The sequence below is a fragment of the Borostomias antarcticus genome (genome assembly GCF_949987555.1).
Source record: "Borostomias antarcticus genome assembly, contig: scaffold_390, whole genome shotgun sequence".
In the NCBI taxonomy this organism is placed as follows: domain Eukaryota; kingdom Metazoa; phylum Chordata; class Actinopteri; order Stomiiformes; family Stomiidae; genus Borostomias; species Borostomias antarcticus.
Genome location: NW_028176059.1, coordinates 5,739 through 20,000, shown reverse-complemented (window position 1 = coordinate 20,000; position 14,262 = coordinate 5,739). Strand labels below are relative to the sequence as shown.

Sequence of the window (14,262 nt, the reverse complement as noted above, 5' to 3'; positions counted from 1 at the left end):
TCTTGAGGCGAAGATGATAACCACTGCACTACGGAAAATATATTTCAAAATAAAACATTTAAGAATATGTCATATATCAACGCGCCATCATTTGCAAAATATTTAATTGAAATATATGGAAATCTGTAGTTTAAGGATTAATTGCTTAATTTCACTCTTTAAAATAAGGCACAGTACATAATATAAGTTAATATATTAGTAAACAGTTAATGTCTGTACTAAGCATTTATTAATTTTGTTAATGTTATCTAAGGTATTTATTATTTAAAATGAGTTAATACAGTAAATGTCTTTACTAAGCTTTTACTCATGTTTAACTAGCCATCTATAGGTACAGTACAACAATTGTGGGCACTTAAGCATTACTTACTTGTAGCAAAGCATTAATTAAAGGTATTGTGACCCTTATTGTAAAGCGTATGCATACAGAAAACTCAATTTCAGTGGAAACTAAGTTCACTTTGTGTTTAAGAAACCAATAACACAGTTAACCACATAACTCTGGTTTGACCACTTTGGTTATATGTAAAAGCAGCAAGGTCAGAGGTCAGACAAACCAAACTTTATTGAAATACTCTTGCTTGACAAACCTTCTGCCAGCATCCTGGTATGGGCAGCCCATCTCGACCCTGTGGGAACCAACAGGAACTGTTTATCTGATCAACTTTACCAACTAGTCACATACATACAAATATGGAAATCCATATCCATTAAGCAAATGGAAAAATGGGTAGGGTTGGCGTTTAACAACATGTGACCTGTAAAACAAGTTATAACTGTGACGACCTCAACACAATACTGTGACCAACAACTGCATATGAAATACTCCATGCATAAAACAAATACAAAACACACACAAACACATGTTCACTTCAAACACAGTGCCACTTTAACTGGCAACATCACAAATAAACCTTCTCTAGTGAAATTGCGCCACTTATCCCGTAGGGGTGAGACGTTAACAGGGAGTGGAGGTGGAGCGTGGGGTTGGGGCAGAAAGATACTCTACCAATTGGTAGGGGTGCCAGAGGGTGGCCCCGCTTTAAAGGCGGGTTTATATCAAAATATTGAGTTTATATAACTGAAGAAAGAAGAGAGGTCTGCACACTGTTTCAAAATCTCCCGAAGTGATTTAATAAAGCACAACGTTTCAGCCAACGAGTGATTTAATAAAGCACAACGTTTCAGCCAGCGAGTGATTTAATAAAGCACAACATTTCAGCCAGCGAGTGATTTAATAAAGCACAACGTTTCAGCCAACAAGTGATTTAATAAAGCACAACGTTTCAGCCAACAAGTGATTTAATAAAGCACGTTTCAGCCAACGAGTGATTTAATAAAGCACGTTTCAGCCAACAAGTGATTTAATAAAGCACAACGTTTCAGCCAACGAGTGATTTAATAAAGCACAACTTTTCAGCCAGCGTGGCCTTCAGGTGCAGCCTGGGCTTCTGAAACAGCGTGCAGACCTCTCTTCTTTCTTCACATTGTTTCACCACAAAAACATTTTCAATGGCTTATATACATCTCTGGATTTCACCGCTCCATTGAAAGTGATTTCCCTTCATGAAAAGAAATAGTGTGGTGGAAGTAGTGAAGTGAGGTGATAAGGAAAGAGGAAGTGATGTCACATACCACTGGGCAGGGCTGGTCTAATCCAGGGGATCCCTGCTCGCCTTTCTGTCCCTTCAGACCCCTCTTACCCCCCCCACCCCGGTCACCCTGGGGGACATTAGGAGGGGGTCACACAAAGGTCATCTACTGGCACTGAATGGTTACTGAACGAGCAACAGGGCATCACCCATGTACAGTGAAGGGTATATAAACATAGACTTCACAGTGTGTCATGATTGTAACATGAATAGGAAATGTAGTAACGTTGTCATAATGCGACCTGTGAACCCTACCTTCTCTCCTCTCTCCCCCCGATCCCCTTTACCTCCCATCAGACCAGGGAAGCCCTTTCAGTGAGAGAGAGAGAGAAAGAGAGAGAGAGAAAGAAAGAAAGAAAGAAAGAAAGAAAGAAAGAAAGAAAGAAAGAAAGAAAGAAAGAAAGAAAGAAAGAAAGAAAGAAAGAAAGAAAGAAAGAAAGAAAGAAAGGGGGTAGCATAGAAATAGGTTGCATTACTGAGAAGTTCAATGTTGGACTCTAGAGTTCACAATAAAATTCAAGGCTTCAAGGATTGAAATTATTTGAGGAGTCAGTCCATGTATTTAAAACTGGAGTACTTACATCTAACCCTGGCAATCCTTGTTCTCCCTAATGAGGACAGGACAAAGAATCCACGTTTACACAAGTCTCATGTACAGTATTGAAGATAGCTTGTCACAAGTTTCACTATTTAGAGCTGCAGACATGCTGTATGATACAAAGATATTTTCCATAAGTAACAAATCAACACCATAAACAACTGTTCCAAATGTCAGTAAGTTCAAATCTCACAACTGTGTTCAGCGCGTGATTGTGTGGTGTCCAGAAACACACACAATCGAATGAGGTTTCGATGGATGGGGAATGTATAAAAGCACTTCTGACCTTTCCACCTTTGGTGCCAGGGAGACCAACCAATCCTGTTGAACCAGAAGGTCCCTGATCACCCTGTGTGGGGGGGTGGTGTGTGATTAGGCACATGGGGTACTGGTAGATATACACCCTACATTCTGGAGGATCAGACAAGCAAGGCTCTGTGCGCTGTCACTGTTCTATAGGGTTAAAGGATAAGAACACTGAATCTCTTGTTTATCCCTGTTCCTGGCTTCCCTGGCATGCATCTGACTAGTACAGGTTCAAATATTTCTGTTTTGTGCAGTACAGAGTTCTGTGTCAATAACGTCGGTGCGCGCACCCTGGCTCGTTGCTAGCTATGGGCACACTCGAAAAACTCTAAAAAGTATGATATACGTGGATTCAAGTTCAGGAATTACATGGTTTATGCTTCCAAGCTCTGAAGTCGTCCTGTAAACACCATAGGTCCTTTCGCCTCTGCATTTCGAAACAACAGTAACTTGTAAACAGTACTAATTTCACCAAACATACAACAGCCATCCCTTCACGCTGTAAACCTCCGCAAAATTCATCCGAATCCGAATTTCGCAGACGTTTACAACGTGAAGGGATGGCTGTTGTATGTTTGGTGGAATTAGTACTGTTTACAAGTTACTGTTGTTTCGAAATGGGAAGCCAGGAATAGGGCTAAACATGAGATTCAGTGTCCTTATCCTTTAAAACTGCACAGTCATCTCTCTTTCTGTGACTTTACCAGAAGTACCAGAACTTCTTCAATAGGGCCCCGCTGGGGAGAACAGTGTATGATGCAGAATAGCATAACGAATAGCCAGCCAACACACACAGCTGCCCTCAGTCTGTCCCTCTAGAACAGATGGACAGAGCGAGTTAGAAGAAGGGATAGAGCGATATTCACCCTTAACCCCGGGAATCCTTTGTCACCCGTATCGCCCTTTTCTCCTCTAAACACGTCGCCCGGTTCACCCTAGAACACAACATCTACATGTTAGCCGATTAGCAGACGCTTAGTGCGTACATTTAGTCTAGACTAGAGGAAGCAAACATCCCAGTCCAACATAGTATTTCAGCATCTTCAGTTAAGCTGAAATACATTTGAGCAGAATCCAGAACAAGACTTAATCGGGGTTAGAGTCCCTAACAGGGACCAGGCCACCTCGTACCTTGGGCCCAGGCATTCCATGATGTCCCTGGAAAACACAGATAGAAACCATCAGTTCTTCGTGAGCGCTGACAACAAAGAATGCCGATGTGGTGTGGGGGTTGTGAGAGGCACAGTAGACCATGGGTCAGGGTATTTAGACGGGGAGAGTTCTGTTACCCACCATGTACCCCTGGGGCCCGGGAGGTCCAGGGGGCCCTGGAGGGCCTGGTACGGAGATCAGCTGGGCCTGGGGGGAGGGCAGTGGTCAGACAACTACTGTACAAACAGAATGACTAGCTTTCATTCAGGTGTGTAAACATCTCCTCACCAGATTCTCCTCAAACCGGAAGTCCCCTCTCTCTCCTTTCTGTCCAGCGGCCCCCTGAAATCATCACGTACAAAAAGGTCACAGAGAGCAGCTGGGGGCCCCGTAGGCCCCTAGGAATACGGCAGAGAACATAGGACACGAAAGAGCCCTGCTACGTGTAAATATCCAACTTGTTGTAAATGTTCTGTAGCTACCTTTTCCCCGTCCACTCCAGGTAGGCCAGCATCTCCCTGTTGACGCAAACCAAAACATAAGACAGTATTGATGTGTGTGGATCTGCCAGCTCGGCCTATGAACCACCGACGTGCTAGTGCTGCCATCAACTCAGCTAAGTGGCAGTGGGAGAGAGAGAGAGCAGGTCTCAGAAACCAATGTCTGTTCTCTAGTTGCTCTACGATGATACTGTCATATGTCATTGTCTTCGGGACGGCTCTGACCTTTGACCCTGGTTCTCCCGGGGGACCTGGTGGCCCGGACGGGCCCTGAGGACACAGGAGAGGACCATGGGAGGGGACACCATACCGTTACCAAAAACACCCGACGGAACACAGTTGGGTAGAAGAGGCCTAATCTGAGTTCACCCAAGTCAGTGGATGAGTACCATGGATGAGTGTTTTACCTGGGCAGAGGTGTGGCTGAGGGCAGTGCCATCAGAGGAGCCTGGGACACCCTTCTCCCCTGGAAAACCCTGCAGGGAGGGGGGGAGGGATAGAAAACAACAATGAAAGCTCTAGCGTGAATCCCTACTGTATCTCCAAAGTAAAGTCAAGCCGTCTGACCTACATGTAGAGATGTAACGGTATGAAAATGTCATATCACGATTATAGTGAGCGAAATGATCACGGTTATCAGTATTATCGTGGTATTATAAAATGTGCTGAACATTTTCAAAAACTACTGATACACACACTGAAATCATTTCTCCGGGTTTTATATTGAAAACCACAAATAAATTAGCAACACTGCACTTTTTGTTTGGTGTAAACATTAAAATAATGTGTCTGGGAAACTGTTGCTAACTTTGGTTGATGCTGGACAGTATTTACAAGCGAGTTTTTCAAGACGCGGAAATCAAACACGGTTTTAGTGATCATTTTATCACGATAAATGTAAAGGTAATGTATGGAAATTTACCGTGGTTGATCATTATACCGGTTATCATTACATCTCTGACCTGTGGGCTTCATAGAACCTCATGTCCGAGGCAGAGAGAGACTCACCATGACCCCCCGAGGACCCACGTCTCCCACCTCCCCTTTGTCCCCCTGGGCAGAGACAGGACCAGCCGTAGGGTTCATACATGTACAAGGTTACATTCTACAATCAACAAAACTAAAGATGGTCCCAGGCAGCTCTTCAAGGTTAAAAAGCCTTTATTGTTTTTAAGCGGCTATGTCATTATAAAATCGTCATGGTATCAGAAGACCGCCGGGCCAAAACATGTTGGTGGTTTTTATAATGACATAGCCGCTTAAATACAGTAAAGGCTTTTTAACCTTGAAGAGCTATCAGCAGGGGTGGGCTGGCCATCTGTAGGTTCTGGAGAATCACTAGCGCACCCCCCCGCCCCCCCTCCCCCCGTCAACAAATGAAATGTGTTCTTGCTCTTGCGTTTTGATGTGGCTGGGCTGGGTCTGACTCCAGGGACGTTTCTTTAGTCCCAGCACGCCCTGGCTGTCACCAAGATGGCTGGGACCATCTTGTGTTTTATTCATTGGATACTGCCCCAGACTGAGTCCTGCAGAGCACCTTCTATCACATTTGAGTAGTTCAGGCCTGAGGAACGCTGCCGTCCTCTCCTTTCCTTCTCTCTTCTCACATTCTACAGCCACGTGTGCGTCTCCCCGTCCTCACCTTCATCCCTGGACGCCCCTCTGGTCCAGACACGCCCTGCTGTCCATGTCCACCCTGAGACAGACCACAGGCACATCTGATCAATACTGTCGTTGATCAGCCTTACTTCAACTGGACATTACTGGCTGGCAAATAACAGTTTCAAATCCGGGAGAAAGTTCCACTCAAATGATTGCATTTTGAAAATTCAACAAAGATAAATGTCGGCCAGGCTACTTAGGCCTGGGATATACAGTATACACGTATTATGTGACTGTAACCGTGGGGTGGATATTCTAGTCAGATGCAAGTTCAACCTAAAACGTTTCACACACGCACCTCAGTCTGTGAGGTGATTGATGTTGGCGCAATTGAGGTGTCACATCGAAATGTGTGGTCGCTGTTAAAGTCCCTGTTCATCTCAAACTTTTTCATATACTGTAAATGTCTATTTCGTTCCTATCTATCGCTGCCGATAATGATTCAGCCTGCCTCCCATTCATAGAACCCGTTCCATGTGCGGTTCTGTGGGTTCTGAGAACCGTCTGTCTGTGTTGACATTCCCAGAGCACTGCTGTTTGGACCGGGAGTCCAAATCAGAAAGACCAATTTAGGCTTCGTCGAGTGACACGAGCGAAGAAGCATGAATCAGGCTTAAGGGTCACCAGCTTCAATAAGGCAGAACATTGTAGCTGTCAAAACATGTGACCTGACTACACCCATGTAAGAAATGGGCAGAGATTTTTTCTATTTTTTGATCTCCCAAATCATCTCATGTTTGTACAAGCATTTTTGACTGCTGACATTTAGCTGCCGTTTTCGTAAGGCTACAGGTGGCTGCAGCTGGTCTGGGGTCTGTGATATTTTTCCCCCTCTGTAGATGTTATCATCAGCTGCAATAAGTCAGATGTGTAAGAGTTTAACCATTTAAATATTGCTATACTGCATGATACGTTGAGAGGGATAAGTGATTGAGATCCTCTGTGAAAACAGTGTCTTGCTGTAGCAGAGTTGAACACACTGCTGTTTGGCTCTGTTACAGTGTTGGTAATAATTATTATTATTAATTTGGTGTCGGGTCGACACTAGTGAATTTTTAAAAAGCTGTGTGGCGTGGCCACACCTAATTCAAAGCGCTGGTGTGTGTTAGAGCCTTTACCTGTGGTCCAGGTGGTCCTCTATGCCCCTGTTAGGGAGAGACAGCAATAATGCAGTTAGAAATACAGTCTGATAAATATTAACATATAAAATATAACACTTATTACATTATAAAATACAGCATAATAAACAGACTAGGCTACCTCCAATCCATTTAGACCAGGCGGGCCCTGTAAAGAATGATGGAAAGATTACCACAGGCAGTCACACCCGTTCAAATTGAAGAAACTCTCAGTTCAGTTGCACTGCTCGTCCACTAGGGGGGAGCAGGGAGCTTTTCATCACAATGCAGACCATGGAAACCGACCGTGAGCGGGGAGTAGCTCTATCCTATACAGTACAGATTAACCATATGGTGGGTCAGATTTACGGCTTTGGTGACATCTCCTACGGCAGGAAATGAGGGGATGAAGTCATTAGCACTAAAAGAAAAGTTGGCGTCAACGTAAACCCGGCTGCCGCGGTGCCTGCCAGTCTGGCTGGGGCGCTGGTGGTTCTGCTCCTGATGTGAAGCAGGTGCGCTCAGATCGGGCTGAGCGGCCCGAGTCCCGCGAGCCGAGGCGTCACCTTCGCACGCCAGGGACCAGACCTTTCAGGTTGACGTGCCGCCGTGACCCGCGTTCAATTCCCTGTGGTACAACGCTTCGGCGTCGGTGTCACGGTTATGGTGACGCGAGCCGATCGTGTGGCTGAGGGAGAGTACGGGGGAGAGTAAGGGGGAGAGTAGGAGGGAGAGTATGGGGGAGAGTACGGGGGAGAGTAGGAGGGAGAGTAGGAGGGAGAGTAGGAGGGAGAGTACGGGGGAGAGTAGGAGGGAGAGTAGGAGGGAGAGTACGGGGGAGAGTAGGAGGGAGAGTAGGAGGGAGAGTAGGAGGGAGAGTAGGAGGGAGAGTAGGAGGGAGTGTACGGGGGAGAGTACGAGGGAGAGTAGGAGGGAGAGTAGGAGGGAGAGTACGGGGGAGAGTAGGAGGGAGAGTAGGAGGGAGAGTAGGAGGGAGAGTACGGGGGAGAGTAGGAGGGAGAGTAGGAGGGAGAGTAGGAGGGAGAGTAGGAGGGAGAGTAGGAGGGAGAGTACGGGGGAGAGTAGGAGGGAGAGTAGGAGGGAGAGTAGGAGGGAGAGTACGGGGGAGAGTAGGAGGGAGAGTAGGAGGGAGAGTAGGAGGGAGAGTAGGAGGGAGAGTACGGGGGAGAGTAGGAGGGAGAGTACGGGGGAGAGTAGGAGGGAGAGTAGGAGGGAGAGTACGGGGGAGAGTACGAGGGAGAGTACGGGGGAGAGTAGGAGGGAGAGTACGGGGGAGAGTACGGGGGAGAGTAGGAGGGAGAGTAGGAGGGAGAGTACGGGGGAGAGTAGGAGGGAGAGTAGGAGGGAGAGTATGGGGGAGAGTACGGGGGAGAGTAGGAGGGAGAGTAGGAGGGAGAGTAGGAGGGAGAGTACGGGGGAGAGTAGGAGGGAGAGTAGGAGGGAGAGTAGGAGTGAGAGTAGGAGGGAGAGTACGGGGGAGAGTAGGAGGGAGAGTAGGAGGGAGAGTACGGGGGAGAGTAGGAGGGAGAGTAGGAGGGAGAGTAGGAGGGAGAGTAGGAGGGAGAGTACGGGGGAGAGTAGGAGGGAGAGTAGGAGGGAGAGTAGGAGGGAGAGTAGGAGGGAGAGTACGGGGGAGAGTAGGAGGGAGAGTAGGAGGGAGAGTAGGAGGGAGAGTACGGGGGAGAGTAGGAGGGAGAGTAGGAGGGAGAGTAGGAGGGAGAGTAGGAGGGAGAGTACAGGGGAGAGTAGGAGGGAGAGTAGGAGGGAGAGTAGGAGGGAGAGTACGGGGGAGAGTAGGAGGGAGAGTAGGAGGGAGAGTACGGGGGAGAGTAGGAGGGAGAGTAGGAGGGAGAGTAGGAGGGAGAGTACGGGGGAGAGTAGGAGGGAGAGTAGGAGGGAGAGTAGGAGGGAGAGTACGGGGGAGAGTAGGAGGGAGAGTAGGAGGGAGAGTAGGAGGGAGAGTACGGGGGAGAGTAGGAGGGAGAGTAGGAGGGAGAGTAGGAGGGAGAGTAGGAGGGAGAGTACGGGGGAGAGTAGGAGGGAGAGTAGGAGGGAGAGTAGGAGGGAGAGTAGGAGGGAGAGTAGGAGGGAGAGTACGGGGGAGAGTAGGAGGGAGAGTAGGAGGGAGAGTACGGGGGAGAGTAGGAGGGAGAGTACGGGGGAGAGTAGGAGGGAGAGTAGGAGGGAGAGTAGGAGGGAGAGTACGGGGGAGAGTAGGAGGGAGAGTAGGAGGGAGAGTAGGAGGGAGAGTACGGGGGAGAGTAGGAGGGAGAGTAGGAGGGAGAGTAGGAGGGAGAGTAGGAGGGAGAGTACGGGGGTGAGTACGGGGGAGAGTACGGGGGAGATCGGACGGCGGTCCTGTCTGTTGACCTCCATGTCCTCCCTGACCGCTGCAGCTACAGGAAGCTGAGATAAACACGGTTAAGATGGACGCCGGCAGGAAGCTGAGATAAACACGGTTAAGATGGACGCCGGCAGGAAGCTGAGGGGCGTCTCAGAGACATCTGCTATCAACATGGAGGGTGAAGAAAAGAAAGAAAGAAGAAGAAGAAGAAGAAGAGTGGGTCTCAGCGTCGGCCTGAGCTGATGAACCATCACGCTGTTGCTCAGAGACAGAGGGAGAGAGCAGGACCACCAGGCCCACCTGAGCCTGGGAGGAAGGAGGGCAGAGAGATGAGAGGAGGATGGAGGAGAGGAGGTACCTGCTCCCCAGGTTGGCCCTGGGGCCCGTCTCTCCCTGTGTTCCCTGGGGGGCCCCTGGGGCCAGGAGATCCCGGGGGCCCGGGGGGTCCGGGGGGCCCGGCCTGGCCCTGGTCACCCTGTAGAAACACACACACAAGCACACACACACACACACACACACACACAGGGGAAAGTACATGACTGACGCTGCAGAATGAGCGACAGAGAAACATTTGTGGCCAATAGCGTGAGTTAGATCGAGAAAAAAAAAGAGAGCAAGAGTGAAATGATGAAATGAAAGCGGAGCGATGAGGGGCTGGGGCTGCCCGCCCCCCCCCCCCCCCCCCCCCAACACACCCTCCACCACCTCCTCTGTCCTCACTGAGCCTGCCTCCTCTGTCCTCACTGAGCCTGTCTCCTCTCTCCTCACTGAGCCTGTCTCCTCTGTCCTCACTGAGCCTGCCTCCTCTGTCCTCACTGAGCCTGCCTCCTCTGTCCTCACTGAGCCTGCCTCCTCTGTCCTCACTGAGCCTGCCTCCTCTGTCCTCACTGAGCCTGCCTCCTCTGTCCTCACTGAGCCTGCCTCCTCTGTCCTCACTGAGCCTGCCTCCTCTGTCCTCACTGAGCCTGTCTCCTCTGTCCTCACTGAGCCTGCCTCCTCTGTCCTCACTGAGCCTGTCTCCTCTCTCCTCACTGAGCCTGCCTCCTCTGTCCTCACTGAGCCTGCCTCCTCTGTCCTCACTGAGCCTGCCTCCTCTGTCCTCACTGAGCCTGCCTCCTCTGTCCTCACTGAGCCTGCCTCCTCTGTCCTCACTAAGCCTGTCTCCTCTGTCCTCACTGAGCCTGTCTCCTCTGTCCTCACTGAGCCTGTCTCCTCTCTCCTCACTGAGCCTGCCTCCTCTGTCCTCACTGAGCCTGTCGTCACGGGCCCGGGGGCGAGCGAGGGCAGAGCTGAGGGCGGAGAGTGGGAGCCCGGTCGGTGAAAGGTGCGCCGGCGGAGAGCAGGAGAGGAGGGAGGAGGGGGGGAGGAGAGGGGGAGGAGAGGGGGAGGAGGAGGAGGAGGAGGGGCTGGGACGGGCGGGGCTGGAGGAGAGATAGAGAGGAGCCTGGAGAGAGACGGGGGGGGGCAAACCTTGACGGTGAGAATCTGATTGCTTAGTAGACCCGCCGAACCCAGCGACGCTGGCAGACCCTGGGAGAGAGGAGAGAGACCCCAGAGAGAGAGAGACGAGGAGGAGGAGAGGGAGAGGAGGAGGAGGAGGAGGAGGAGGAGAGGGATGAGTTAGACCTCTTCAGCTCAAGTGAAAAGGTAATAACATGGGCCTGTTGCTACCCACAACATCTGTTTCTGAGTCTAATGTGATGGATGGCCTTGTGAGGAGCAGACAGATGGATAGAAAATCAAACATCCTTCCCTTCCACATTCCCTATCGGTCTCAGGTCATAAACCTTCCTACTGTGGTAGATAAAACAAAGGGGTCGCACAGCAGGGGGGCGGTTATGAGTAGTGGAGAGAGCATCTTTAGGCTGGGATTCAAGCCCACTGTGATGCTCCAAAAGCCATAAAACTCATTGAGTGGAAACTGACTTCTTCATTATGGTGCTGTCCGTTCAGATTTGTGCGAGTGGGGTGGGAGATAGACTTGGCTTCGGAATGACAGCAGGGGTGTGTTTGCGCGTGTGTGTGTGTGTGTGTGTGTGTGTGTGTGTGTGTGTGTGTGTGCGCGCGCGTCTGTGTGCACGTGTCTCACCCTGGGTCCCACGTCTCCTTGGTCGCCCTAAAAAAAAATGGACACCAACAATGGACACATGAGAATCACTATTAATTAGTTCATTAGTACATTGATGGTAGTTGTGAAAAGGTGTGTTCTGCCATACTGAACCTGCCTTGTCTCCTTTAAGCCCAGACGGCCCCTGTCAGGAGAAAAGTGAAAGAATCCTGTCTTTTGGAGTAAGATGGCGTCTAACAGACTCAGGTGAGCGTACAGTAGCCTCTCTATGTCCGTTCCCTGGGCCTGGCACGGCAGAGGTTCAGTGAGAAGGCTTTTCCCAGGTCCCAACACAGCTGGGGCCCTCTGCTCTGCTACTCTAGGGGCCTCACACTGATACTCCACGTCAGCTGTGTTAAGCCCTAAGTCGACCTTGCATTTCGAATAAACAGGCAGACGAATACTTACGGTAGAATATATTGGAAACGTATATGTTGCAGGGGAGGGCATTTCATTCATTCATTTTCATGCAATAATTCATTGTGACTCATTTCAAATATCATATCCTGGTGCATATAATAGGTATACTATACAAAGGACTGTGTGCTTTGACTGGCACACTGAAAATGTCATCCTGGAAGTTCCAGCCCACTGTAACCCCCAGGACTTAAACACGTCACATGATCGCAGGCGTGTCATATCCCAAAATGTCAAGTCAGGACACAACGAGAGAGACCTACCTGACTTCCCTTCAGACCAGGAGGACCCTGCAAACACAGACACGTCTTAAATGACGAGACGAAAACAAGGTGTGGTAAGAAAATCAACACATCAACACAGTGTAATGGATAAGAGGAGCGGGAATCTCGTCTATTGGGAAACCGTGGGATGGTTGCCAACGCGCTGTACTTACAGGCATTCCATCCATACCAAGGGGTCCCTAGAAGACAAGACCAAATAGGACATGATGCTTTTGTGGGAAAGCATGTGTGTGTGTGTGTGTGTGTGTGTGTGTGTGTGTGTGTGTGTGTGTGTGTGTGTGTGTGTGGGTGTGTGGGTGTGTGTGTGTGGGTGCGTGTGCGCACATGTGGCTCACAGTTTAGACTAACATCTCGGCTGTTTTGTTATAACTGGAAGAACTTCACAGACCTTCGCAAGTTTCGCTGTTGGCCAGTCAGCCTTAAAAATGCACGCTAGCTGCCAACACGCTGTATGCGCACACACACACATCCACACCACTTCTCACAGCACTACACACTGTCAAAAACACTACATCAATCTTCTGTCTCGCGGAAAAATTAACTTCTGATAGCACTAGACACTGCCAGAAACACTATGTCTGGAGAAAATTATAAATGTATTGGCACTAAGACCTTAATAATATCCATACATGGCAGATTGGGGCCACTGACAATGTCAGTTCCAGATCCAAAGACATAATTTACTGTATATTTAATTAATGTAATATGAGAGCTGTTCTCCTTGTATCCAGTAGATGGAGTGCTAATTCTGAAGATACTGAGTATGATGGAGGGTTCTTATTACATTATGGACATCATAGCCAACATTTAGTGGAGGGGACGTTGGAGAGGGGACATTTACCGGGTAACCAGCACGCCCAGATGCACCCTGTAGGGAATAAACAAAGACAAGGATTAGGGTTAAAATTAGGATGCATTTAAATAACTGTACCAACTAAGATTTCCAACCTTAATCTGTGATAGTGATAAAATACACAACCTTAATCTGTGATAGTGATAAAATACACAGCAATGATGGTGTGTTGTTGAACTAACTATAAATTGTTGGGAACAAACTATAAAGTCAGAACAGACTACCTGATTCTCCTCAAGAGTCCATTTCCTTATCTGGTTGAACGGCCAGTACCTCAACCTACCTCATGCCAGCCCACCACACCAAACACCCATGACCTTCACCCACTCAGTACCACACAAAACCACCCACGGCACTGAGATACTTACAGGGGATCCTGCAACAGAGAACAGACAGGGAGATAGACGTGTTAGAGATGGCCTGGTTTAGTTTGGCTTGGCCTGGTCTGCTGTGGTCTGCTCTGGCCTGGTCTGGCTTGGCCTGGTCTTCTCTGGCCTGGTCTGGCTTGGCCTGTCTGCTCTGGCCTGGTCTGGCTTGGTCTGGTCTGGTCTGGCTTGGCCTGGTCTTCTCTGACCTGGTCTGCTCTGGCCTGGTCTGGCTTGGTCTGGTCTGGTCTGGCTTGGCCTGGTCTTCTCTGACCTGGTCTGCTCTGGCCTGGTCTGGCTTGGCCTGGTCTGCTCTGGCCTGGTCTGCTCTGGCTTGGTCTGCTCTGGTCTGGTCTGGTCTGGTCTGGTCTGGCTTGGCCTGGTCTGATCTGGCCTGCTCTGGCTTGGCCTGGTCTGGTCTGCTCTGGTGTAGTGTGGTCTGGGCTGGTCTGAGGTCAGCTGCGGTTGCTCTTCTGAGTCATTTTATAGCTGAAGCTGCTGGATGTTGATTGGCTGATGTAAACAACGACAGCCTGATGATGTGTCCCAGGTCACAACAAAGGCTGCATCTCAGCTCCTCACTCATTCTCAGCAGCTGTTGCCATAACAAAACTGCAGTTCCCATGATGCTTTGTTTGTGGCACTGTCATTACAATCAAGAGGCATGGTGATTTGATTACAGAAAGGCACTGTCCTCCTGACTTTGTATTCTAATTACCTGTGTGTGTGTGTGTGTGTGTGTGTGTGTGTGTGTGTGTGTGTGTGTGTGTGTGTGTGTGTGTGTGTGTGTGTGTGTGTGTGTGTGTGTGTGTGTGTGTGTACTCTTTCTCTCTCGCTCTCTCTCTCTCTCTCTCTCTGTCTCTCCATAGTGTTCAAGGCTCTC

At 49.3% G+C, this 14,262-nt stretch overlaps 1 protein-coding gene across 1 annotated transcript; it reads right to left on the bottom strand.

Annotated features, from left to right (window-relative positions):
* Window positions 1–563: 563 nt before the first annotated feature.
* LOC311328887 (uncharacterized protein) lies at window positions 564–13,390 on the bottom strand (the record flags this gene model as incomplete). Its single annotated transcript, XM_084462788.1, has 18 exons — window positions 564–629; window positions 1,636–1,722; window positions 1,908–1,961; window positions 2,234–2,260; window positions 2,537–2,599; window positions 3,423–3,491; window positions 3,688–3,714; window positions 3,850–3,915; window positions 3,997–4,050; window positions 4,434–4,478; window positions 4,616–4,684; window positions 9,712–9,828; window positions 10,824–10,883; window positions 11,443–11,469; window positions 11,579–11,605; window positions 12,141–12,167; window positions 12,314–12,340; window positions 13,383–13,390. Coding segments are annotated over 18 exons (920 nt in total), but the record flags the coding sequence as incomplete, so codon positions are not given.
* Window positions 13,391–14,262: the final 872 nt, after the last annotated feature.